At 33.6% G+C, this 25,258-nt stretch overlaps 5 protein-coding genes across 5 annotated transcripts; 3 read left to right on the top strand and 2 right to left on the bottom strand.

Moving 5' to 3' along the window:
- The first annotated feature begins 2,856 nt into the window (after positions 1–2,856).
- LOC140817407 (proline transporter 1-like) lies at positions 2,857–5,045 on the top strand. Its single transcript, XM_073177074.1, is given in 7 exon segments — positions 2,857–2,897; positions 2,899–3,008; positions 3,108–3,202; positions 3,435–3,624; positions 3,740–3,864; positions 4,051–4,266; positions 4,556–5,045. Coding segments are annotated over 7 exon segments (1,140 nt in total). The 5' UTR covers positions 2,857–2,871; the 3' UTR covers positions 4,934–5,045.
- An 896-nt stretch (positions 5,046–5,941) lies between these two features.
- Positions 5,942–9,218, top strand: LOC140817188 (syntaxin-81). The gene is made up of 8 exons (XM_073176824.1): positions 5,942–6,213; positions 6,364–6,498; positions 6,609–6,692; positions 6,803–6,907; positions 7,628–7,771; positions 8,342–8,602; positions 8,713–8,844; positions 9,001–9,218. Exons 2-8 carry the CDS (start codon positions 6,412–6,414, stop codon positions 9,142–9,144), a joined length of 957 nt encoding a protein of 318 aa, XP_073032925.1. The 5' UTR covers positions 5,942–6,213; positions 6,364–6,411; the 3' UTR covers positions 9,145–9,218.
- Positions 9,219–10,695: 1,477 nt separating this feature from the next.
- Positions 10,696–16,231, top strand: LOC140815892 (26S proteasome non-ATPase regulatory subunit 7 homolog A). The gene is made up of 10 exons (XM_073174909.1): positions 10,696–11,015; positions 11,828–11,920; positions 12,004–12,085; positions 13,332–13,428; positions 13,541–13,616; positions 13,803–13,861; positions 14,021–14,143; positions 14,408–14,465; positions 14,561–14,646; positions 15,810–16,231. Exons 1-10 carry the CDS (start codon positions 10,829–10,831, stop codon positions 15,882–15,884), a joined length of 936 nt encoding a protein of 311 aa, XP_073031010.1. The 5' UTR covers positions 10,696–10,828; the 3' UTR covers positions 15,885–16,231.
- Positions 16,232–17,548: 1,317 nt separating this feature from the next.
- Positions 17,549–21,000, bottom strand: LOC140815893 (probable sugar phosphate/phosphate translocator At3g11320). The gene is made up of 4 exons (XM_073174910.1): positions 20,380–21,000; positions 19,688–19,791; positions 19,344–19,572; positions 17,549–18,131 (listed from the first exon to the last, which is right to left on the bottom strand). The coding sequence occupies exons 1-4, from the start codon at positions 20,827–20,829 to the stop codon at positions 17,985–17,987; spliced, it is 930 nt and encodes a 309-aa protein (XP_073031011.1). The 5' UTR covers positions 20,830–21,000; the 3' UTR covers positions 17,549–17,984.
- A 1,836-nt stretch (positions 21,001–22,836) lies between these two features.
- Positions 22,837–23,891, bottom strand: LOC140817414 (WUSCHEL-related homeobox 5-like). Its single transcript, XM_073177084.1, has 2 exons — positions 23,506–23,891; positions 22,837–23,104 (listed from the first exon to the last, which is right to left on the bottom strand). Exons 1-2 carry the CDS (start codon positions 23,834–23,836, stop codon positions 22,911–22,913), a joined length of 525 nt encoding a protein of 174 aa, XP_073033185.1. The 5' UTR covers positions 23,837–23,891; the 3' UTR covers positions 22,837–22,910.
- Between the last annotated feature and the right edge of the window lie 1,367 nt (positions 23,892–25,258).

The raw sequence follows: 25,258 nt of genomic DNA on the forward strand, positions 1-25,258 counted from the left end.
ATATTAAAAACTCTATAAATCAATAATTTTTCCCGTATACCTTAGCTAACTGAGTATGAAAAACGTGCAACTATTTTTGAATAAAATAAATATGTATCATTCTTCATTCATATATACCACGAATAAATTTTTAGTCGTTATCAAGTACTTGAGAATATCATTCAAGACTTTTCAATGCAATGGACCGTGGTTAAACTAAAACTAATATCTACTTGGAAAAAACTATATCAAGTCAAGTAGACACCATACCATGTTTATTATTTCCAATGGTAGACGATAGTGAATATGAGTCATAATTTATATCTCTTCTTCAGTGTTATGGCACAAAGACTTTAACATTGGTAGATACTATATCTGGGACCCTTTCATAAATATCTTTAGTAGCATTCACGCTGCGGTAAATTTCAGACTAATGTCCTTCTACACACTAATGATTTTTTCATTAGAGCAAGGGACGATCTAAAATTTTTAAAATATATATAAATATATTGTTGAATTTGGAAAATACAGAAAATATAAGATTACAGATATTAAAAGAATGAATATTTTAGGATAATAAGGGTGAAATTACCTATAAGCATCGATTTTTTTTTGAAAAAAAAGGTAATAATGAGTTTAAAAAACCAGTTTTCAAATGAGTCAGGTTTTAATTAAATAGTAAGATACATATATTTTGATGAAGTGAGAAACCATGTCCGTTATTTTTTGGTGCGAGAGTAAACACTTAAACTAAGACAATAGTCTGTAAATCACTTTAGTCAAGTAAACCGTATTAGGAAAACCCTGTGCAACAAACTCGTTGATAATGTATTGATAAGGAGAATCGAACTTCTGACTATTGATCAAACGTTCACTTACTCTGTTAACTCGAACACCCATTGATATCTCTATATTGAATTACTTGATTGAGCCCTATAAATAAATGCCACTTTCCCACGAGATGAGTTCCAACTTCCAAACAAGATTTGGAATTTATGTTATCTCTAAAAAAAAATTACGTTGATACGATTTATCATAATTGTTTTTAAAAATATATTTTTATCTCACTGTTGTATTAAATGATTAGAATGGATAAAAATGTTGAAAAAAGGTATTTTAAGATTTCAAAATTAAGGAATACTATATTGTAAAATGTCAAGAAAACAAAACTATTTTTTTAAACCACATGAAACTATTACGGTACGTTTGATTGGAGTGATTAGGTGGGTTTATGATTTTTAAACCCACATAATCCAATGTCGGACCATCGCCGGCCGTCGGACAACCTCCGTTGCCGGGCCGTCGCCGGATCACTCGTCGGCCGTCGGACCACCTCTGTTGCTGGGCAATTTTAGTTTTAAAAATAAAGAAAATGACAATTTTATCATTTCATCAAAAAATTTAAAATTATCCTATACTTAAAAATCATACCAAACATAATACTTTTTACATAATATATTATATTTCTATAAAAGATTTTTTTATTATTTATATACTAATTATTATTTTATTTTATGTCCAAAGGCAGTCTTAATGTTTCCCAAAGTAAAAACAACAATATCAATTGATTGAAGTCCAACGATTCAATTCTCCCCCGGGCCAACAATTTCCACGTGGCAACGAATCCCGACCAATCATGTTCCACCCAAATCTAATAAACGGCCCCCATTTAACGGTAACGAATCAACTGTTTGGTTTGATGGGGACTGTTAATTAACCAGTAACCAATCAAGGTCTTTGATTTTTACATATTTAAAAAATTCAATCGAAGAACTTGACAACCTCAGCGAAATTAATTGCCAATTATAACAATTCAATTCTCCCCCTCTCGTTTTCTCTCAAAGAACGGAGGTACATTCGATCTCTGCAAACTACTTCGGGTTTTTTGATTTATTGCCTTGTTTTTTTGGTCAGTAATAAATATTGGACGAGAGAAGAGAGGAAGAAGAAGGGTTGGCTTTGGTGGAGACGGCGTCGTTGGGACCTCCACCTCTGCGGGAAAGGTCTATTCTGATGATCATTTGGCCGTCGAAATTCCAGACACCGCCCACCAAATCAGCCATGGTTCTTTTTTATTCAGTCATTTTTTCTTCTTTTCCTTTTTTTTTTTATAAACTTCACACTCCGATTCATTCATGGGCGTTCCGTCAGCGAATTAAGTTATTGTGATTTGCATGCATGTTTTTTAATGGTGCCAAACCAACAAGCTTTCTACAGTGGCTGGTTAAGTATTAGAACCAGTATTTTAGAGGAAACGTTGATTGCCGAAAGGGTTTTCCTTCACTCAGTATATTTCGGATGCTTTCGGAAATAAAAAAGATTTAGTTACTTTCTGGGTTTGATTTGAGTTTGTTTGATATGTTTATTTGTGATTTTTACTTTGCATGTGTAAGCATCTATCTATTCTGAGGATGTTATGTTTTCCAACTTTTTCAATCGGGAAATTTTTTTTAATCAGATTTGAGCTTTAATTTGTTTAGCCTTATGTTTAATATATCAAAAATTTCTACCTAACACTGGAAAATTGGTTGGTTTAAAATGTTGTATTCTAAATCTTTTACCTGTCCCACGTATGATGTAGACTTTAAGGTGTATCTTAACTAAATTCATTCAAAATATATTAAGTACTTTTAATGGAACTGTTCATCCCTCAACATCAATGTGATGATTTACCTTTGAACTGAACTCATCTATTGATTTTTGTTGCTGATGGCTTGTAATGTCGTTATGTGTTTTATTTTACTCTATTGGCTTATTGTCCTTGTTATGTTATGGTAGATTCATGATTTCAAGTGGGATTTGTTCTTGTTTGTAGACTCATGGTTTCAAGTGGGATTTGTTCTCACTACTGGAATCAACAGTGCCTATGTGCTGGGGTACTCTGGCACTGTCATGGTTCCGTTGGGTTGGATAGGAGGTTATCCTTGCAACAGCAATATCTTTGTATGCAAATGCTCTTGTTGCCAAGCTTCATGAGTTCGGAGGAAAGAGGCATATCAGATACAGAGACCTTGCAGGATTTATATACGGTAAGCACAAATAACACGTAACGATGATAAAAAGAAGTCGAATCATTTCTCCAGTCCCTTTTCTCACAGAGTAGAACATTCTAAGGTTTGTTTTTATAGGTAGAAAGGCATATTCTCTGACACGGGCACTGCAGTATGTGAATCTCTTCATGATCAATGTTGGATTTATCATTTTAGCTGGTCAGGCTTTTAAGGTACGTTATTAATTTTGTTGTTTCAAAGTCCCATGTTTGAGTTTGGAGGATAGTCTTCAGTCTTCTCAATTACTCCGTATCTGACTTTTATCTCTGCATTTATACTTGTGGTGCTCTAACATCAAAATCTTGAAGTCTGATACCTATTTATTGCATGAATTTTGAGATACTGGGATTTTCTGATAAAGATCTCGAGGCTTTAGTTGATTTTCTTTATTCTTATGGTTCACAGGCTTTTTATATTCTTTTTCATGGTGATCATTCCATGAAACTTCCATATGCCATTACCATAGCGGGGCTAGCCTGTGCTCTGTTTGCCATGGCCATACCCCACTTGTCGGCACTGCGTGTATGGTTGGCATTTTCAACGTTCTTTAGTCTGGTATACATCATCATAGGATTTGCACTGGCACTTAAAGATGGTATACTATCCTGATTTTCTTGTTTACATTTCTTAAGCTAAGATGTACCAAATCCAGTTTCCCAGAGCAGAATTCATTTTAATTTTGTGATAAGGAAACCATTCATTTGCAATAGGCACTGAAGCTCCTCCCAGGGATTACAAAATTCCAGGATCAGTCACAGACAAGATTTTTACGACCGTTGGTGCTTCTGCAAATCTCGTTTTTGCATTCAATACTGGAATGCTTCCTGAAATACAGGTAAGACAGAAAATTATTGTGGAACTTTCCGTATGAACAGCATGTATAATTAACAGTAGGGTCTTCTAGGAGACTTTACATGTGACTTGCTGGTGTCTAAATTGCTCTCAGTTCGCCAAAATATCTTTTTAGAGGTTATAGATTCGGTTTTTGATCAATTCTTATGTTTATTCATCTTTTTGACAGGCAACAGTGAGAAAACCTGTTGTTGAGAACATGATGAAGGCTCTGTATTTTCAGTTCACACTTGGAGTTCTGCCAATGTATGCTGTGACCTTTATGGGATACTGGGCTTATGGTTCAAGCACATCAGCCTACTTGCTCAACAATGTTAATGGTCCAATTTGGATCAAGGCTTTTGCTAATATTTCAGCTTTCTTGCAGACAATCATTGCTTTACATGTATTCATCGTCATCCCTTTTCTATTTTTTATCTTGATTTACCCATTTTACATATCGTGAAAACATTTCAAGGTAAGTTAAATCTAAACCCCCTGAAGTGAAGCCCGGTCACCAAAGCACCCTTGAATTGCCTTTATATAACCTTACATTTACACCTTTCAATGCAAAACATACCTCTTTTAAGTCTCCAGTACAATATAAGACCAAAATCAAGAACTTTTATTGCAGTTTATCGAAATCTTTAGGATTTATGTATATTGACTTCAGAATCACCATTTTTGGCTCTCAGATTTTTGCGAGCCCAATGTATGAATACTTGGACACAAAATATGGGATCAAAGGAAGCGCGCTTGCTTTACGCAACTTGTCTTTCAGGATCTTAGTCAGGGGTGGTTACCTAGGGATGACCTCCTTCGTTGCAGCCTTGCTACCATTCTTGGGCGATTTCATGAGTCTTACGGGAGCTATTAGCACATTCCCTCTCACGTTTATTCTTGCAAACCACATGTATCTTGTTGCCAAGAAGAATAAGCTTACATCCTTGCAGAAGAGTTGGCATTGGCTAAATGTCTTGTTTTTCGGATGTATGTCAGTTATAGCAGCAATTTCTGCGGCGAGGCTTATTGATGTAGATTCTAGTACTTACCATGTTTTTGCAGATTTATAATTCTTTTTTTCATTTGATTGAATAGTTGTACAGTTAAAAGTTCATGCTTAGAGTCTTGTTCGAAATTTTATGGTATTCCTACATAATTCCACAACTATAGTTTTATACGTCAACATATCAAACTCACTAATTAAAATACTCTTGGAATTTCAGTGTCAATGGAACATCAAATATTTGAATTTATTTTCTCTGATCGGAGAAAAGAGTAGTATAATTGGATATCGAACCCGATGTATTATCATAACTTGGAACATTTATGTCATATGAAACTACTCGAAAATTACTTCTTATTTATGATTTGGGAACGGAGCTGATGGTTTGGTTGCAAGGCAACACCATTGGTCATAGACTCATAGTTATTGTGGAAACAAATGCTCTTGGTGTGGTCAATTTCATTTGCAATACTTCTCCATTCTTCCATCTCTTTGTGAAAAATGCTTGGGCATGGTTCAAATTTGATTGTTTACATTGCAACAAATCTTCCAATAATGTAGCACATCGTCTCGCATTTCATGGTTTCGAAGTCGACGACGCTTGTCCTCTATTTCGAGTCCTTCTATGAATTGTGACTTGATTCCCTTTTCTTAAAAAAAATATAACTGAAGGAACTTAACATAATAGATCACACGACATTAATAAAATACGTCGGATAATAAATATTTCATGCTCTTAATTTTCTCCCATGATAATCTGTTATTATTATTATTTTTTAATAAAGTCAAAAGTCTCAGTGTCATTATTTATTTTTATAATTAAATATATTTATAAGATATCAGATTTTCAAGACATATATAACTAAATAGATAACATATAATTCTTAAGTAAAAACTTGTGTGAGACGATATCACGAGTCGTATTTTGTGAGATGAATCTCTTATCTGAGTCATCCATTAAAATATATTATTTTTTATGCTAAAAATATTACTTTTTATTATGAATATCGATATCGTCTCACCAAAAGACCTACTCAAATTCTTAAAGCTTGAAGTCCCAGATTCTATCCTACCTTTTCTCTTTTTCTGTATGATTTTTCATTTTCATTTTATATTTTTCAAAATTACAGCGTGCCTCCGTTTAAATATAAACTAAATTAGGATCGTACAAAGAATCGGTCACTTAGTCCAGCGAAACCTTATGGTGCGCTCTACATAATATGCTTCGAATGGTAAATGAGGGCAGATAGAACTGTGAAACGCAGCAACCTCCGGCGACGGTCGACGTATATTTTCCCCTGCCTCGACGGAATTCCGATTACTAATTTTCTCGATCGAGATAGAAAGGTACGATTTGCATTAAATTACATTACCATGTCTACCATATTAGAGAGGATAATTGGCAGCGAGTGATCCCCTAACCTGTTGGATTACTTTTTTTCATGTTTCATCCGATGTTAAGAAATATCGGGGTTATTTTTTTGTGTATTTTTGCAGAATTTTGATAACTTCTTTCTCTTGAATCGGATCTGAAACGGTGAAACCATGGCAAAAGTAGTAAGAGTTAGAGATAGGACGGAAGATTTCAAAGATGCCGTCCACCGAGCGGCGGTCAACTTTGGATATACCGAGGTTCCTTCTTTTCGTGTCCAATGTTTTTCCATTTTTCTGTATATTGTTTTTTGGAAAAACCCTTCTCCCTTGGTCGACGATGAGTTTAGTTCTAAATCTTAATTTGGCAGTCCAAAACCGCGGCAATGATGGCAGCTTTTATAATGCGCAAAAATCCGGAGAGAGGGCCATTTACAAAAGCTGCAGTAACTACTGTATGTATTTAGTTTTGAAGACCATGTTTTATCTTTGCATCGTTAACATATTTCTCTCGACTTATATGTCTGACTGTTACTTGATGCTCGTTTGACCCTTTATCCTCTAGCTTGAAAGTATCAGAACTTTGGAGGAGTTCTTGATGAAGCATAAGAAGGATTATGTTGATCCACACCGTACCACAGAACAAGAGAGAGATAGCATTGAACATGAGGTGATACATTAACATTTCATGTTTTTGTTTTTGGTTATTTTACTTTAAAGAATTTTGTAGACTCAATCACCTTTTGACGTGAAAACATATTTTTAATGATTGTGGTTCATTTCCCATGAGTTCAACTTCATCTTTAGAATTCCCTGCTAAATTTAGTCCTCAATGTTCAACTAACAGTCACCTCCCTTGAATGAAAACATGTGTATCTGTATAGCTCAATTGTCTAATATCATTTCATGTTGTTTCTCTTTGTTTTACAACTTTTCATGTTTTGTCTCAAGTATTGGTCTCTGGATTGGTTCCATTTGTGTATGCCACATGCACTTTCACATAGAGAACTCGATTATGCATTCTTTCATATTCTCCAATCTTCAGATGCATTATATGTACCATGCCTTTTCGCTTTTCTCCAAGCATACATCAACTCATTTCCGCAGCTCTTCGAACCAAAGATTAAAATTTTGGGTGGTTTTAACTTGTAACTGAGGATACATAGAAAGTTTTCTTGCATCAAAATGAGTGGAGATCAATAGCTTGTGATGTATTTGTAACATGTATCAGTTTTTTAACTGATTACATAATGACATAGTTTGAGTTCTTGTGGTATCCAGACTTTTTTATGTTCTCTTTAACTAATGTGTGGTGCCAGGTGCTGTCTGATAGAATCTTTCTTGGTGGTATTGTTTGCCTGCACGTTTTTTACAGGCTCTACATTTGCAGGTTACGATTTTCATTAAAACATGTAAAGAGAGAATAGATGTTCTCAAAAATAGCATAAACGAGGAGGAAGCAAATGCGAAGGGATGGCTTAGCATCAGAACTGATAAATCAAATACTGATACTATAGCACACAAACACGGAGTGGTACGAGTTTTTTCTCGAGTTTTTTTTACCACCTATGTAGTTTGATTCAAACCCAGGGTTCTAGTTTTGGGTAAACGAACACCCCAACATTGGTGTATTTGGTTGATCAGGTAATATTAGTTAGTTGAAATAAAAAAGCATGTTAATTCTTTACTGTCTGGTAGCCTTTTTTTACCTTTCAAGATCTTTATTAATAATTGTACAGGAAACATACTTTTCTTTATTTACGTTTTACCCAATGAATATCTGATTGCAGCCTTGAAGTACTTAGCATATTGGCATTCCTAGATTTCTTTCTAAACCTGGTATTCAGTTAGCTACTCTGGAATTTGATCATATGAAGTCAGATAGAATGCCATGGTGCATGGTGCTGTGGCACCTAATAGCTTTTCTTTCCCTTTTGGTTTCAATATTCTGAACAAAAAAGTATCTGCATCTTAAAGTAAAACCCGACTACCCAAATGTCGATTCTAGGGGTCTTCTATGTTGAATGCATAATACATAATTTCTTTGCAGTTGCTCTATAATATACTTTTCGACATGTCAAGTACCTCATGTTTCCTCACGCAGGTGTTAATTTTAAGTGAAAAACTTCATTCAGTGACATCGCAGTTTGATAAGCTCCGAGCATTGCGCTTCCAAGAAGCCATCAACCGGGTGACACCTAGAAGAAAACCGAAGGTTGCTGTCCCAGCTGATGCTACTGAGAAATCTAATTCTGTAGAACCCAGAGATGGAAGTAATTTAGAAGTAAGACAGCCTAATGAAGTTCAAACTGATCCAGTTAGGATGCATAAACAACTATTGGATGATGAGACACGCACACTCCAGGTGATTGATTTTGTGTTTGACTAGTTAAACTTTCCTTGTGAAACGGCATGATAAAGTTGTATAATGATTCACTTTAAAGCTTCTTTCTGCATTCGTACCTGTTGCTGCAGGTAGAGTTGGCCAGCATGTTAGATGCTGTTCAAGTAACTGAGACAAAGATGGTGGAAATAAGTGCGCTGAACCATCTCATGTCCACTCATGTATTGCAACAGGCACAACAAATAGAGTATCTATACGAGCAGGTCAGTAAGTTTGAGTTCATTTTCATCCTAAGAGAAACCATTTCCCTTCACACTAGATGTATCTAATATCTGACTCGTGCTACCGCAGTGTTTTCGATGATGATCAGTTTGATAGATGCCGTTGAAATTGATGCTTTGTTATTTCAAATTTTACAGGCAATTGAAGCAACAAAAAATGTGGAGCTTGGAAACAAAGAATTATCACAAGCCATTCAACGAAACAGCGGCAGCCGAACTTTTCTTCTGCTCTTTTTGTTTGTCCTTACTTTCTCAGTCCTGTTTCTTGATTGGTATAATTAAATGAAACATCGTTCTTATTGTCTCCTTTTCCGTAAATATTGATATGGTCAGTAATCAAGTGGTGGTTTTCCATCCATGTGGCCATGTTTGGCGGTTCGTAATTTCTTAATAATTATTTAATGAACTATTGTAGAAACAGTTCGTATACACATAATTATTTTCTTTGGAAAAGACCCTAAAGTAACATAAAAAATGCAATAATTTTGTGTATGATATTTTTGAAGTATAATATAATGAAAAAAATAGCTAGTTTACTTATTGTTGTTCAAGATGTATTAAGAGTATCTTAGGGTTCCGTTTGGTATGTGTGATGAAATAAGTAAATGATTAATAATTAGAGTGATTGAAAAATGACAGATATGAATTAATAATATGGTAGGATAAATAACATGATGTTTGGTATGATTTTAAAATGATGGATTAATTTTATAAATTTTATTGTAATGATCAAAATGTCCCAAGTGTTATTAAATATATATTCTTAAAATATTTGGATAGATAATTATATATTTATAATTGTAATTTACATTTATTAAAATTAATTTAATTAGAAATAAATTTGTAAATATGCAATTACTTTAATAATTAAAATAATAATAATATTTTGAATGTTGATGTTAAATAAAGTTTAGTAATAATTACAATATTATTGTTTTTTTTAAATAATTAAAAATATCTTTAAAATAATTTGATAGATAATTAAATATTTATAATTATATTTTACATTTATTAAATTAATTTAAATATATTTATTAGAAATATATTTATAAATATATATTTATTTAATAATTAAAATAGTAATAATATTTTAAATATTAACTTTATTGTTAAATAATTTTTAGTGATAATTACAATATTATTGTTTTTTTAAATAATAAAAATATATGAAATTAATTTATAAAAAATATAATAAAAATTTAAATATTATTTTAATTATTAAATTTTTCACTAATTTTAATTTTCATATTATATTGAAGAAAACAATTCAAGAGTATTATGGTGAATATACAATCTTATCATGATCAATATTCAAGAATTATAAATTATCACACTTTTGAGGAGTGATATTTAATCACACAAATAACATGATTAGTGAAGGCTTTCAATCATAATCAAGGGCTTGAAGACTAAATAAAAAATAACCAAACACAATATAAGGAATGATTATTTAATAATCATTCTTTTATCATGACTATCAAACATAGCTTAGAATGATACATTTAGGGATATACTAGAAGAAAAAACAGCTAAAGATGCTCATGTTTAATGTAAAACTAGCAAGTGTTGGCAAGTGACGAGAGTATTTGCATCAAAATTTAATATAAAAAATATATTTTTTGTATAATTTTGTGCAAATTGTAATAGATTGGAATAAATTTCCAGTCAATTGTTATTTTTTGAGCTTTTTTTTAATTATTTTCTATTTTTATAAGCATAAATATATTAGGGAAGATATGATTTGAAAAGGAGTTGGGTATATTCTATAACTTGGCCCTGACGGCCCAAAATATTTATTGGGCCTGATGACCAATAAAATTCTGTCTGAGCTTACACCATTATTGAATCGGCGTCGTCCCTCCAACCATAAGCATCCACATAGCTTTCCGCCCAAGAAATTGAAACCAGATTCCCCCAAAAAGCCCTAGAATATAGAGAAAAACAAGAGAGCAGAGAATCGCGAGAAATGGACGTGATAAAATCTCAGCAAATTTCGTCGCGGCCGATTGAGAAGGTGGTGGTGCACCCGCTGGTGCTGTTGAGCATCGTCGACCACTACAATCGCGTGGCACGTGATACCAGGAAGCGTGTCGTCGGAGTTCTTCTTGGTTCTTCCTTTAAGGGCACGGTTGATGTAACCAACAGCTACGCCGGTAGATGTTTCAGATCTGGCCTTTTTTTTTTTACTATAGACTGTTGATTTTTTATTTTTTTAAAATTTTTAGGCCTTGTTTTTATGTGTGATGATTTTTTTGGAGCTTAAGTTTAGAGTTATGAAATGTCATTTGTTGGAAGAATTGTTTATTGAATTTTTTAGGGGTCGAATTGGGTGGATGATAATTGCTGCCACTGACATTTGCTCAGGGTTTATGTTTTGGGCTGTGTTCATACTTTTTTGGGAAGATAATAGAATGATCGGATGAATCGCTGCAGTTAGCACTCTGAAGAGCATTGTTTTTATAGGCTTAGCTTCCATAGCATCGTTTGATTGTTAGTGGAGAAATAGAGAGTTCCTTAGTCTTCAAGGGCTGAAACTGGTATCAGGAACGATCATTGCGAAATTTTTTAACTTCTGTCTATGTATGCATTTGACCGACATTGGCAATATCAATTTCGTAATTTTGTCCAAATTTTAAGATTAGGGTTCAATTTCTTGCAGCAACGCTTGGGTTACTCACTAAATGTTAGTTCTCGAGTCTTCTTGTCTGCATATTTATTTTCTTCACTCTCTCTCTCTCTCTAATCCAACTTTGCTAAATATATGTTAGTATATTGTGGTAATTTTGCACAGTTGAGTTTTGAGAAGGTATGGGCAAAATTTAAAGCATAATGAATGTTTGATTTGTTGAGGTTTCCAAATTTTGTCAGTCCTAAACGATCTTCCAACTCTAGTAGGGTATATTTTGTCCCGAGTTGCATATTGCCTTGCTTTCCTAATCAATTTCCATTTGGATGATATATGCAGTTCCCTTTGAAGAAGAAGATCGGGACCCGAGCATTTGGTTTCTTGATCATAACTACCATGAATCAATGTTTTCCATGTTCAGAAGAATTAATGGTTTGTGATATGCCATTATCCCTAATTCTTATTAGCTATTTTGTGAGTCCTGATTTTAATTTGATAATTTTAAAAACGTACAGCAAAGGAGCACGTGGTTGGCTGGTATAGCACTGGTCCCAAGCTCAGGGAGAATGACTTATCTATTCATGGGCTATTTAATGAGTAAGATTTCTGGCTTTTGGAGGAACATTGGTTTTTGCTTTTTTTAATTAGCAAGTGTTTGATGAACAGATCTTTATTTTTGCCAATTTCCTGACGTTTCCATGTATGAAACAAAAACAGACATGGAGTCTAAACAATTTCCGTGGGGGCATACTGTAATAGAAGCTTTGTCTGTCTAAAAGTGTTCTAAAGCTTGTTTTTAGAATAGAGTGCCATCCAGAATGTGATGCACACATGGCCTATACCTTGCTTTTTCCATCAGTGCTCAGATGGAAACTACTTGATCTGACCTAGAGGCTAGAGAATACTTATGTTCAAAACTCAAACCTCGGTAGTTTTGTATTTAATTTTTCGCTCTTGTCAAATATTCTCATAATTTCTTTAGTACTCGGTGTATTATTCATCATTCGTTAAACTTCTCTTTTTTCCAAAGTTTGTTCTTCTGTTTCTAGGATACCATGGCAATAACTCTCTCGTGGAGGCTCTTTTCTACCTGAGCTGTTTTCTCTGTGTAAAATATTTTCTCAGCCTTGTGTATTCTGTGGTCATGCCCGAAATAGTGTTAACCGTATTGTTTCTGAAGAGGTTTTGGGTGATTGCAATTCAAATTTTAAGTTTGATAAGGAGTTAGTGGAAGAAACTTTGTATAATTCATGTAAAGCTGATGTGACATCTCTGAAATACACTTATGCTTGGATACGCCACAGAAAATGCATTATGATATTTCTGAAGCATCATCAGTTAGGGCAGTTGCTTTCTCCCAAAATATTGTAATCTTGCCAACGATGCTTTTTCATTGTTTGCTAATGTGATTAACCTCAACATATTGTTATTCATATTTTGGAGCTAACAGTCCTATATAAGAATAAATTACTCTTGGTGACTCTGGAATTTCCATTGTGTTTCTGATTGGTGTCACAACTTGTTGCAATATGTCTTGATAACAATATGCTCCCACCTTTCCTTAATTTTTCTAAGTTTTCACTTTTTTCTACCACCGGTTCAACTATGGTCCGATTTTGGTTTATAGCGGCCTATGATTACATTTTGAACAGTAACTAACTCAAACTTTATGCATGTGCATCATCTTTCTCTTGTCAAAATCATTGGTTTTCTTTTACCACACCTATGTTTTTCAGTGCTCCTTTTTGTTTTATGAGTCACTGTATATCATGGTATTTTCTTTTATAATACAATGATTACCATCTGTATTCGATAATATTCGATTTTTCTTCTTGCTACACAGCTACGTGCCAACTCCTGTTTTAGTAATTATCGATGTACAGCCGAAAGAGCTTGGGATACCCACTAAAGCCTATTATGCGGTTGAGGAGGTTAAAGATGTATGTTGAAGATATATCTGACATGTTTGTATCCATTTCCACTTTCCAAAGGGAGCAACAATATCGGGGAGATAACAGTTTTGTTAATATTTTTATTATTCATGACATGCAGAACGCGACACAAAAAAGCCAGAAGGTGTTTGTGCATGTTCCTTCGGAAATTGCCGCTCATGAAGTTGAAGAAATTGGTACGATTGTATCATGAACGTTGTTAATTTAATTTAAGTTCTTTCTTTTGTTCTTTTTTTTTTTCCACACTTAACAACGGGCTTGATGTCTTTGGCTTTTTTCCCCCAAGGCTTTGAACCAACTAGATTTAGGATTTTTTCTTCATGTAAACTGGTTTCTAATCCCACTTATGTTGCTTATGATAGGAGTTGAGCATTTGTTAAGGGATGTGAAGGACACAACTATCAGCACCCTTGCTACAGAGGTTTTGTTTGCACCCTTCCCTTATTTAGTGTAAATAATTTTTTTTAAAGATTCTATTAAAACCTTAATCCTTTTTATTTACTGATGAAAATGTTGATTGATGACATTCTGTCAAATAACTGAAGGAAATAAGAGTCTTAGAAATCGTTGTCTTGTGCAGGTCACTGGTAAACTTTCTGCTTTGAAGGGTTTGGATGCAAGATTAAAAGAGATCCGGGACTATCTGGACCTTGTCATTGAAGGGAAACTCCCATTAAACCATGAAATTCTTTACCATCTCCAGGTATTACTTTTTATTTTGTCATTACTGTTATTTACTGAGTGATTTCCTTTTGGTGTTATTGTTGATGAATGTTTAGTTTGTTATGATCTTTGTTTATTTATTCTTGTTACCTTATTCCATAATACTTGAATAAGTGGTGTGTTTGTGTCATTTGGTCCACGATATAATTTTCAAGTTGTCTGACTCAGAGAATGTTGTGTCTCACTTCTCTTCCAAGTAGAAATGATTTTGCATCACATCTTGATATGTTAATAAGTTGTGCAGGACGTGTTCAACCTACTTCCTAATCTAAACGTGTCCGAATTAATTAAAGCTTTTGCAGGTAAGACAGTTGGACTTTTTGTTTTTAATTTCGTTCAACAAGTAATTAATTGAGATTTTCTTTAGTGAAATCATTGATATGCTTCTTCTGTACAGTGAAAACAAATGATATGATGTTGGTCATATATCTTTCATCCCTCATCAGAAGTGTTATTGCTCTTCATAATTTGATCAACAATAAGGTGAGAGGTTCTGCTTTATTGTTTATTTCCTTTTTGTAAGAACATAGACTTTTAAGATCCATTAAACTAACTACATTGATACTGGCATTGGGGGTGTTCTTCCGCAGACTTATAGTTTGGGCTTCTAATTAGGTACTGCTGCATGAAGCCTCAGACAGATTTGAATTTTGTGGTTGTGGCTTTTGCGTTGTTTAGACAGTTATTTGATTAATTGATCGAACGAGGAATACGACTACAGCCATATGGAACCGAGGAATTATACAAAACTGCAAGTTATATGCAAAAATAAATTAAAATTAACTAATGACAGATTCTGATCTTCGTAGGTCTCCGTCAGGACCATAGCTTAAAAAACAGGTTGATGATGTTACCACTGAAGAAAATTGTAGGACAAACTGAACTCAAATAGAGAAGGAAATAAATCCCTTGAGCGTTAATGTTATTGAACATTAAAGAAATACTGATCTATGGAGAAAGTCACTAACTGAACATTAAAGAAATACTGATCTATGGAGAAAGCTTCTACGACGGTAATAATGGCCTCATGGAAGAACCTTATCAAGAGAATGATTTCTCACTTGCCCCCTAACTTGAAGCTAGAACACGTCTAACAGTATGCTCAATGCTCTCACTTACAAACATCTCCCTATTTATACTTTTTGACCCCACCCCTGTCCCTCACTAAATTCATGCGTTAGCAACAAAGCCCCACCCCCACCCCCACAAAAAAAAAAACCCACAACTCTCCCAACACACGCTTACTTGTATTCTGAGTCTTTGACTATGGATTGGCATAAATAACCTGGTTCAATTTGCACCTTATTTTTCAGTCTCTGAATTTCCCTTTCACTCTTGCTTAACCATCCGACACTGATTCTTTTAACTTGCGATAGATTAGTTTGTGTGATTATGTCACAAGCAAATCTTCAACCATACAGCAAATAAGTGCACTTTCGCAAGCTGCTGTTGAACATTAGCTACAAAAAATCTTGTATTTGTCATACCTGGTTAACGGGACCTGGTATTGTGTGTTATGGTTGTGATATTGATCTTCTTTCGGGACGGAAAAACTACAAATATTTGACCAAATTATTACCTATCAAGATTGCTGAATGCTAATTGTATAAAACTTGTAATCTTGACAATTTGAAGAACTGATGCAGATGCTTAACAAAGAACACGAAAAGGCAGAAGATTCAAAGCCAGTGGCTGTTCCTGCTGCTGCTGCAGGTAGCTGAGTATCAAATTCCTGTGCAAGATTTCGCTTGTGTGATTACAATCTTGCAGCAAAATGCAAGTTCCAGGATTAAAATTTACATTTCAGCAACGGTATGACAAAATATGGTCACGGGTGGTTTCACCCAACTCTTCATTTTTCTTGATTCTGGCCTTGATAATATGCATCGACTTTATATATCTTGAGGTCATGGGATTTGGAACTTGTATTCATATATGACAACTTTGTACCTGAGTATACAGTAGCTTTCTGATTTAGATACTACACTTGCTTCAGGAAATGGTGTCCGATAAACTTTACTGATGGGATATGGCTGATCCAGTTTAATTTATGTTTGTCTTTCGATTTTCTTCATTTTCTTTGCTCGTCTTTCTCTAGTTCTTTGTTTTTTTTGGCCCAGTTTGGTTTCGGATTTGAACATCTATATTGCATTCATGAATCAAACTTTTAATTTACTTCTGTAGATTGCGACTAGAAGGTGGGCATGATAATCCGGTCGTGCAATTCTATAGCATATTTATATGGAAAAAGTGAAAACTGAATTTTTACTTATAGTGGGTTAAAAATAATGCTGTGTAAATGTAATGTGGGTTTTATTTGGGGCAATGGGAATTATCAATTTTTTTATGTTTTTTACACCATCCGAATTATCATTTTAAAATCTCTTACTCCTCTATGTTTGTCGATATGACAAATAACTAATTGTTGAATGGAGAATCTTTAGATCGGTTACATTTGGAACACTAATTGGCATTTCACCTTCGCATCTAAATGACCATGAAAGGGATAAAAATTTATATATATGTTTTTTTTTAAATTAATCAACTTTAAAGTCGAAAATGTACATTTTACCTATGCTCATAATCATCAAACCTCACGCATTATAAATAAGCACATATAGTAAAAATTAATATTATATAAAATATATCGGTCAATCGATTTTTAACTTTAAAAACCGAAACCGAACTATTTTTTCTTAATATTCAAACCGAGTTTTCGAATCATCCGAGCCAACTTTCTGAATTAATTCTGTTGGCTCGGTTGACCATTTTTTGTTCATCCCTGCACCTCATAATATTATTCAAATCAACATATGATATTAAAATTATTTATACTACAAAGTAAATAATCTGTGTATTCGAGTTACAGTTTGTACAAAATTCAAAATAGCCCCCTGATGAGGACAAGGTGAATCAGGTAAATATTTGGTGGACGATTTCATCGGGTCGGTTTGATGAATTGGAGATGGTTGATCGGATACTTAGACCTGCACTTTTAAGAGAGAAAGAACGTCAACATGCGCTATTTCTAAAACAACCATTTTAAAAGAGTTCCGGGACTATTAAAAGTTAATGAACTACAACAAAAAAATTAACAAGTTAATGGACTAAGATTCTTTTGAAGTTTTTCCTATTTCTAAAACAGCCCTTACATTGATATACTAAATTACATATAATTAGTTTTAAACACACAATACCCATGCATCACAGATAGAGATAAATTAAAAACTCACATCATCGTTATAATTCAAATAATCCCGACTCCAAACACATGTGCCGAATTTTTGTTAATACACTAATAATATATGTGATACATACTACATCATGTACAACTATTATGTACTCATAAACAAAATTTATCCACAAAAAGTATTATTGAGATGCTGCAAGCAAAAAACAATTACTTATATTCTAAAAAAAACATTTACTTATAAAATATAGAGACGAAGGGCACAAGAAATCTGATCAAGAATCTTAATATACATAATCTCATGGACTGGGTTCGTCAGAAGGAGATGAATTCTGCCTTTCATCAATAGATCATAATAAAAAATCAATACTATGCTGTATAGGGTGGGTTTGAATAGATTCTTGAAAGAATGTAAGGCAAAGAACAAATATTTCGGCTGCAAAGAATCAAGGCCACGTTTGAGTCATTTATTAAACTTCTACTCTGTAAACCGAGTGATTGTTTGCTGGTACATGTTGACCCCCTTCCTGAATTCCGATGGAACGATAGTTTGTCGGTTAAAATTCGTACACCAGCTGCACAGACGAAGGCTATTAGCTAAGTCTGCTTCAACCTCTATTCAGATTTTCTGTCATTTACTTCTCTTCTTGGCTTCACTATAGAAGATGACACCCATCACTGTCAGAGTGTACCCGAGCATTCCAGTAACAGAGACGGGATTCCTAAATATCAAGATGGAGATTACCACTGCTACTGCCCCTTTAGCGTTTCCAAGGACCTGAAAGAACAAACCGTAGCATCATATTTTAAAATAAACATAAAAAATTGGATAATATCGGAGCAATAACTTTATCGAGTAAGAAAATAACAAATCATTTAACAGATGAATAGAAAAAATATTGAAGCAAAAAAGAATCAGGATAACTTGTGACATAAGAATAAGAATTGTAGTTATTTTAGTTATTTCAAATGAAGTTTTTACATGATCTTCAAAATTAAGTTGGCATCATCTTATTTTTTAAAAAGATTTTACGAGATTAATTTTTTTTGACAAATACCGGTATGTCTTGTAAGTTTCTAGCCAATTTACAAGTTCCTATATCTTACAAAATATTATAAAGAATTTATAAGTTGAGATCACGCTCTCAGTATATTTTCTTTTCTTTCCACGTTCCTTCAACATAATACAAGGCAGTCAGATTCATGACCTCTTGCCTGCTTCCCAATGACCACCCTACCTCAATATGGATGGGAGCAAAAAAGGCAGTAGCTTTTTGCATAAATTTGACTCAGTTTCTAAAAGAGCTGATAACAAAGTCAGAAAAGAACTTTAGCACTAAAAAACAACATGAGATATAAAACTTATAATTCAGACACCTTGAAGAAGGTATCCCAGGCCCCAGCTTATACTGAAATCACAACCAGTGAAACCAACACGTTTTTTCTGTGGCATGAGGAACCTTTCTCAATATATATTTTTGAATTGCTTATAATCATTTTCCTTTAATTAAGTAGTGCACAAGGTTATTGGCACTATGAAGGCAAGAAAATGGAAAAAAATTCAGACAATAAGGTCATGTTCATTTTTATCCAGGGAGATTTCCATTCCCTAAACGGAGACTAACACTAATTCATTTTCGTTTGCCAAAAGTTCTTCCAAAACAAAGAAACAAGCCCTAGTTCATGGCATCTGAAGCCACAAGCCACACCCTCTTAAAGAAGAGTGAATACAAGTTCCTAAGTGTAATAGGCTGAAAAAAGTTGGTATCACTGTCACGCAAGTTGAATACAATTTTTTGTACCCTAATGTGTTTAAAATATATATATAACATCTTGCTATTTTGTTTCATTAGTTAAAGACCCAGTATCACGCATCATTGTTTCATGACGTAAAACCTACCATTAACTCTGGTTACAGTTCTGACTCACTGATGTATACGCAAGATTCAATATGAACCAGGAATACCTTGGAAAAGGAAGTAAGAATTACCTGAAGAGTAAGTGCACTGGTGTGCTTTGTGACCAAAAAATTGGTCAAATTTACAAAATATGCAAGTGCAGAATTGAATAGCAGCAACCAAATAATTCTTAGATCCTCCCTTGCGAGTGCCAATGTGATGCCCACTACATTTTCTTCCATAGCAAGTGTTGCAGGAAGTAGAAGTAATACAGCAATAGGAGCCATGTACAGAAGCAGATTCATAGAGTTAAGCTTTTCCCTACAGCAGAATAAAATAAAATTTTAGAGCTTATATCAAATTATTATAGAAAAAAAAAAAATTTGAGCAACACGGCCAACAGAATAAAAGAAACACCAGGAAACAAAAAAACTACCCTTCAGATGAAAGCAAAATTCCCTGAACCACTGATTTAAGTGCTCTTGCAGCTGTTGCACCAACGCACATAATAAATCCAAACAAATGGAAACTCGGTTCGCCCTAATACCAACAAAAGATGGAGAGAATAAAAGTAAATTAATTTTTCCCAAAAATTCAAAAACAAGAAATTCAGCTGTCACACACGAGAAGTAGAAAAAATAAGTGATACACGCTTTCATATTTATTTTGCCATCAACTTATCTTAACTAAAAAAAATATTGTCAAAGTTGGTTAGTACCATTGAGCTACGTATTATATTATATATGAAGATTATTCCGAATTTATTCAGACATCATCCTCAAGCTCATATTCATATTCTAGTATGCATTACAAAAAAGAGCAAGTACCACTAACTCTAATAATTAGATCGTCGTACAACAGTTGTTCCAGAACCTCAGCAACTCAAACCGCTGAGGATATATGGAAAAATGGTGGTTGATCAAGAAAAGTCAATAGCAACGCCACAATGTAACCATTAAAAGGCATATTAATCAGGGTCAGACTCAGGAATGTGGCAAGATATTCTGGACTCATAAAAAAAACTAACCACAAAGTTTGAATTTTCTCATATGCTACTCATCCAGCTAAAGCATCCCCATATATCGATCAATATCTTGATCAAAACCCAAAAGAACAAAGAACACATACCCCGCTAGCAATGACCACCCCTGTAACAACTGGAACCAGCGCCACGTATGTCAACCATGCCTCTCGTTTCAGCGTCATAAAATACGCAAAAACCGCCGTGAAGAAAGGCGTGGTTGCCCCGATCGCCTGATTAAAGCTAACAGGCAAATACTTAAGCGAAACATTCCCACTAACCACCGACGCGCAGAAAATCAAGCTAAGAGCCGAAATCTTCATAAACTGAACCCTAGATCTTATCGTCTGCATCGGCACCATCTTCATCCACACGATCGCGATGTAGCTGAGCAATGAGCAGGCAGTCATGTGGCACATCGTCAAGAAAATCGGGTACCTGAACCCGTAATTGCTCAACAAATACTTGTTCAATAACAAAACCCCAATGTTGGAGGAATACCACGCCGACACCAATCCAATTGTGAAAAGTCGGCCCGAGGATTTCATCGCAGACATCTTTCAAATCAAATTAATTATTAAATTATAATTGAGCGAAAAACGCAACCACAAAAATAATCTTTCTACGATGTTTCTAAATGTATAAATTAGGGTTGGAAAAGGGTTAAGGGAAGAAGATGAAGTTGAGGGATCTGAGATGCATTTGTATATGAAATGAGAAATTCAGTGGAAAGAATGAAACCAGTCTCTGTGTGTGTCTATATATATAAATTAATTAATTCTTATTATTTAAAATATTATATACTTTATTATTTAATAATAATTTTTTCCTATTCATTATTCTGTTTGTATCCTTAAAATATAATGCACTTTTTGGTGTTTGCGTCACTTTTGGAAACAAATTGATTGTTCCAATATAAATTTGGAATTTAATCAACTCCTTTCGAGTCGACAAAAAATACTCTGTTACTGATACGAGCATATCTCTTATAAGACGGTTTTACGAATTCACAATAAAAAGTAATACTCTTAACATAAAAAAGTAATATTTTTTTATGGATGACCCAAATAAAAGATCTGTCTCACAAAATACGACATATGAAATTATTTCACACAAATTTTTATCTACCGATATATGTGGCGACTCAATCCTTCAAAAGACTATTAAATACACACAAAGATTCGAATTACCCAGATTTATTTGATTCTTCTTCCTGTAATTCCATCTGCAAGATATCAGCTTGTGTCCTTTAGGTTTATCCACCAACTCCTATGTTTGATTGACCTTTTTAAGAATATCATACCTCGTCCAAAACTTGTATCTATCTCAAGCTATCATTCCTTTTATATATCCCCTCGTCTTTCTAAAATCGGTGCGGTGGGCAACCGCTTAGCGCTTCGAGGGTTTACTCATTAAACACCGAAAATTAGTGGTGTCGGATTGTCACGTCATAAAAAAAATAAAAATAAAAAGAACGACATGGAACATTGTTGAATTTATGCTAGACAAATTTCATTTCAATACATTTGCAACGCACATGATTATAGTACTGGGCCGTAATACAATTATGGGCTCTCTTTTTAAATTGTCTAATTCGTATTTTAATCCGTAAGGCCCAACACGTTTTTTTTTTACTGAAAAAACAAAAGAGGACTCTTGCATAAAGTTCTTGTTTCGACAATTCAAAAGTTGCCCAATAGCATATGTTGCAACAATATCGTTTACTTGAAAGAGTGACTATCCGTCTCACGGATCATAATCTGTGAGACGGGTCAATCTTACTTATATTCATAATAAAAAGTAATACTCTTACCATAAAAAATAATATTTTTTCATGGATAATCTAAATAAGAGATCCTGTCTCACAAATACTACCCGTGAGACCGTCTCACACAAGTTTTTGCCTACTTAAAATTGTTAGGAAATAAGAAAATATTTTTTTTTTGGAAAATCAATATAGTGCGGTGATATAACAGATTCTTAACTTAAATTTATAAAATTATTATGACATAATTAATACATGTAACATAAAATGTCTCAAGCACATTGTTGAAAACCTGAGAACTTGTCATGGTAACAATTGAAATGGGTAAATAGTTATTATTTATTTATTTTAATCAAAAATTAACATTTTATTTAATATGGTAACCAAAAATAAAATAAAATATTTACTATTTGCCAATATTTCAATTTTTCAATTCAAGCATTTCTTATTGCATTATTTATTATTAAAGATATTGGCTCCACTCCAATAATATCTAAATACTATGAGACTGTCTAACATATTTATATTCGTGAGATAAGTCTATTCATACTTGAACTGAAAAATAATATTTTTGACATTTCATGATAGTCGTGTTAAATAGGAGATATGTCGGAGAAATTGACCTATTAGACGGTTTAATAGGAATCTTTGTTATTTGTGGCGAAAAAAAAAATGTCCTAGAGGGGGCTTAATTAAAGCTACCGATAAACCTAAAGTTAATTTCCATATTTCTTGGGTGACTTCTTCAAAGCCCTAAGTCAAAAAACTTGAGTAGTACTCTCGTAAACACCGGCCTCAAAACATATGCCAGAAATATGATCAGTTCTAATAATGGAGAGCAATATATAAGGGATTGTATTCGAAGCCTTCGATCTAAACGAAACTTAATCGGAGATCCAACGTGGGATGATCCATTTCCCCGTACGTAAACTTCGAGTTCTCCTTCCAAACGTCCCGAAACAATCTGATCTTTTCGGAACCTGTTTCATTGAAAGAGTTCAAGGGGAGGAGTTGTAAAGTTTCTCTCACTCTTTCCGGCTCCGAAACTTTACTTGTCTCTGAAAAACCTGTTAACAAGGGAAAAAATTATGGGATATATAAGTTTTAGGCTTTGTATAGAAATTATTGCAAACTTGTAAATCTGTCTCCAATCATGTAATAATTTTGTAGATGGATTCATGATGCAGGCTTGTATAATCCTATCCACCAACTTTATTTTGGTATAGTTTTTTATCCAAATAATTTGATTAAAAGCAATACCTAAATGTATTCTGCATCACAATCTGTAGTTTTCGGAAAGTAGACATAGATACAGACTTGCATGGAATTCATAATTTTTGTATCAACACAAAAATAAAATTAAAAACGATCGAGCAGTACTCTGTCTATATATTTGTGTGTGAGAAAATCCTAGTTCTGGATAGGAAGTAAATAAATTCAAGTTTGCATTAAATTAATGAAAGCTTACTTTTTGCAGTGGAGAGCTTAATATAATCAATATCAGTGATTTCATGGTTTCCGTCTTCAACCAAAACCCTGCGGCGTTTCTGTCTCTCCCTGGCCTTATGATTTTGGAACCAGTAAAACACATTCTTGCTCTCGATTTTGCCATAAAAACTGAGCTGCGAAGATATTTTTTGGATCTGATCCGTACTCGGGGTCCGAAGCCCTGACCTGAACAGATCCGTCAGAACTTTAACTTGTTCGCTTGTCGGATTCCACCGCCCACACTTGGTCCCTGTCCCACATCCGCCGCCGCCGCGAGGTTGAATGCATATGCTTGAGCACTCATGATCCATTTTAATGGAAATCTTGGTGAAATCTTCGTAACTTTCTTGGTTATAGATACCAGGGTTTGTTTCCAACTCTGGTACAAGTGAGTATGATCAGTAATCAGCGTACTTATAAATACATAGCAAAAACACTAGGACAAGTCAATTATTGTTTTTTTTCCCCAAAAATCGTTTATAGTAGATGAATAATAATATATACATACAATGTCCTCAAAACCCCCACGATTAAATATGTGTAAAAAATATATATTTAATAACAATGCACACACCTCTAACAAAAACTATTGATGATATTTCAATTTTCAAGAACAAAAACATGCATTTTGTAAAAAAAAAAAGAAAAAAAGAAAGAGAATATATAGACACGTGTTAAAATAACATAATTCTTTTGAGTAAACGTAAATTTGAATGGGAATGATCATAACAAAGAACTTTAATTTATCTTTCATCAAATATGAATTTTTTTATGATGTGAAATTCGTCATTATATTCTGATGTACTTCGGATAAACATTCGGGCTGATACAATAACTTGCAAATTATGTTAGATCAGTTACATAAACAAGCTATGTATAACAAGCTCGTCCAAGAAGATATTGATAAGAGAACTCCACTTCGAATTTATATAATATAACACGAAAAAAACTTAATATATTTTAAACCCAACTTCAGTAATAAAATTTAGACTTTAATTAACTTGTCAAGAAAATATACATATAGAAGATCACATATATATATATATACACACACACTTTACAATGTTAAAAAGCAGTGGAGGACTGTGGCTCTGCGACTAGTTGTGCAATGAATTTAGGGAATGCGAGATAAATGGTGAATTTTGAAGGTTAAAAATTTGATTGGATAGTTCAAATATATACGGTATGTATATTTACGTGCTTGGTTTTTTGTGTTGAATGGGAGATAGAGATGCACAAAAGCTGCCACTGTTCAAAGTTTTGAGCCCAGAGCTGACCGAGGTGAGTCCTCGTTATTAATATTCATAAACAAATATATATATATATATATATATATATATATATATATATATATATATATATATATATCTTCGTATTATTTATAGAGATCCAAACATTATCGGGACTTGTGGAGAGCACGCACGACAAATTGGCTGGTGGAGTTTCTTAGTTATTATAGAATCATGTGCCTTATAATATATATAATATTCGGAATTTGTGCAGAATAATTATCAAAACATATACTAATTCTGGAATTAGAAAAGATAAATTAGTTAATTTGCCTCATCGTCTTCTTCTTCTTGTTCATGGTCTTTTTTCTATTTTTTTAAATATCCATAAAATAAATATATATAATATATTGATATAGTCACATTAATTATATGTAGTTGAATTTAAATTTTTATGTCTTGAAAATTATTTGATTTGGAATTTGTTCAGTGTTTAATAACATC

Source organism: Primulina eburnea, chromosome 16 (genome assembly GCF_022965805.1).
Source record: "Primulina eburnea isolate SZY01 chromosome 16, ASM2296580v1, whole genome shotgun sequence".
Lineage (NCBI taxonomy): Eukaryota > Viridiplantae > Streptophyta > Magnoliopsida > Lamiales > Gesneriaceae > Primulina > Primulina eburnea.

What these genes read in the sequence shown, in the direction of transcription:
- LOC140817188 (XM_073176824.1), top strand. Translation starts at nt 6,412, where the DNA reads ATGGCAAAAGTAGTAAGAGTTAGAGATAGGACGGAAGATTTCAAAGAT. An exon ending in TCAACTTTGGATATACCGAG is followed by an intron (nt 6,499 to 6,608) that starts GTTCCTTCTTTT and finishes TTAATTTGGCAG; the next exon opens with TCCAAAACCGCGGCAATGAT. An exon ending in TAGCACACAAACACGGAGTG is followed by an intron (nt 7,772 to 8,341) that starts GTACGAGTTTTT and finishes TTCCTCACGCAG; the next exon opens with GTGTTAATTTTAAGTGAAAA.
- LOC140817414 (XM_073177084.1), bottom strand. Translation starts at nt 23,836, where the DNA reads ATGGATCATGAGTGCTCAAGCATATGCATTCAACCTCGCGGCGGCGGC. An exon ending in TAAGCTCTCCACTGCAAAAA is followed by an intron (nt 23,105 to 23,505) that starts GTAAGCTTTCAT and finishes CCTTGTTAACAG; the next exon opens with GTTTTTCAGAGACAAGTAAA.
- LOC140815893 (XM_073174910.1), bottom strand. Translation starts at nt 20,829, where the DNA reads ATGTCTGCGATGAAATCCTCGGGCCGACTTTTCACAATTGGATTGGTG. An exon ending in GGGTGGTCATTGCTAGCGGG is followed by an intron (nt 19,792 to 20,379) that starts GTATGTGTTCTT and finishes TGTTGGTATTAG; the next exon opens with GGCGAACCGAGTTTCCATTT. An exon ending in ATTTTGCTTTCATCTGAAGG is followed by an intron (nt 19,573 to 19,687) that starts GTAGTTTTTTTG and finishes ATTCTGCTGTAG; the next exon opens with GGAAAAGCTTAACTCTATGA.
- LOC140815892 (XM_073174909.1), top strand. Translation starts at nt 10,829, where the DNA reads ATGGACGTGATAAAATCTCAGCAAATTTCGTCGCGGCCGATTGAGAAG. An exon ending in CATGTTCAGAAGAATTAATG is followed by an intron (nt 11,921 to 12,003) that starts GTTTGTGATATG and finishes AAAAACGTACAG; the next exon opens with CAAAGGAGCACGTGGTTGGC. An exon ending in ATTAATTAAAGCTTTTGCAG is followed by an intron (nt 14,466 to 14,560) that starts GTAAGACAGTTG and finishes TCTTCTGTACAG; the next exon opens with TGAAAACAAATGATATGATG.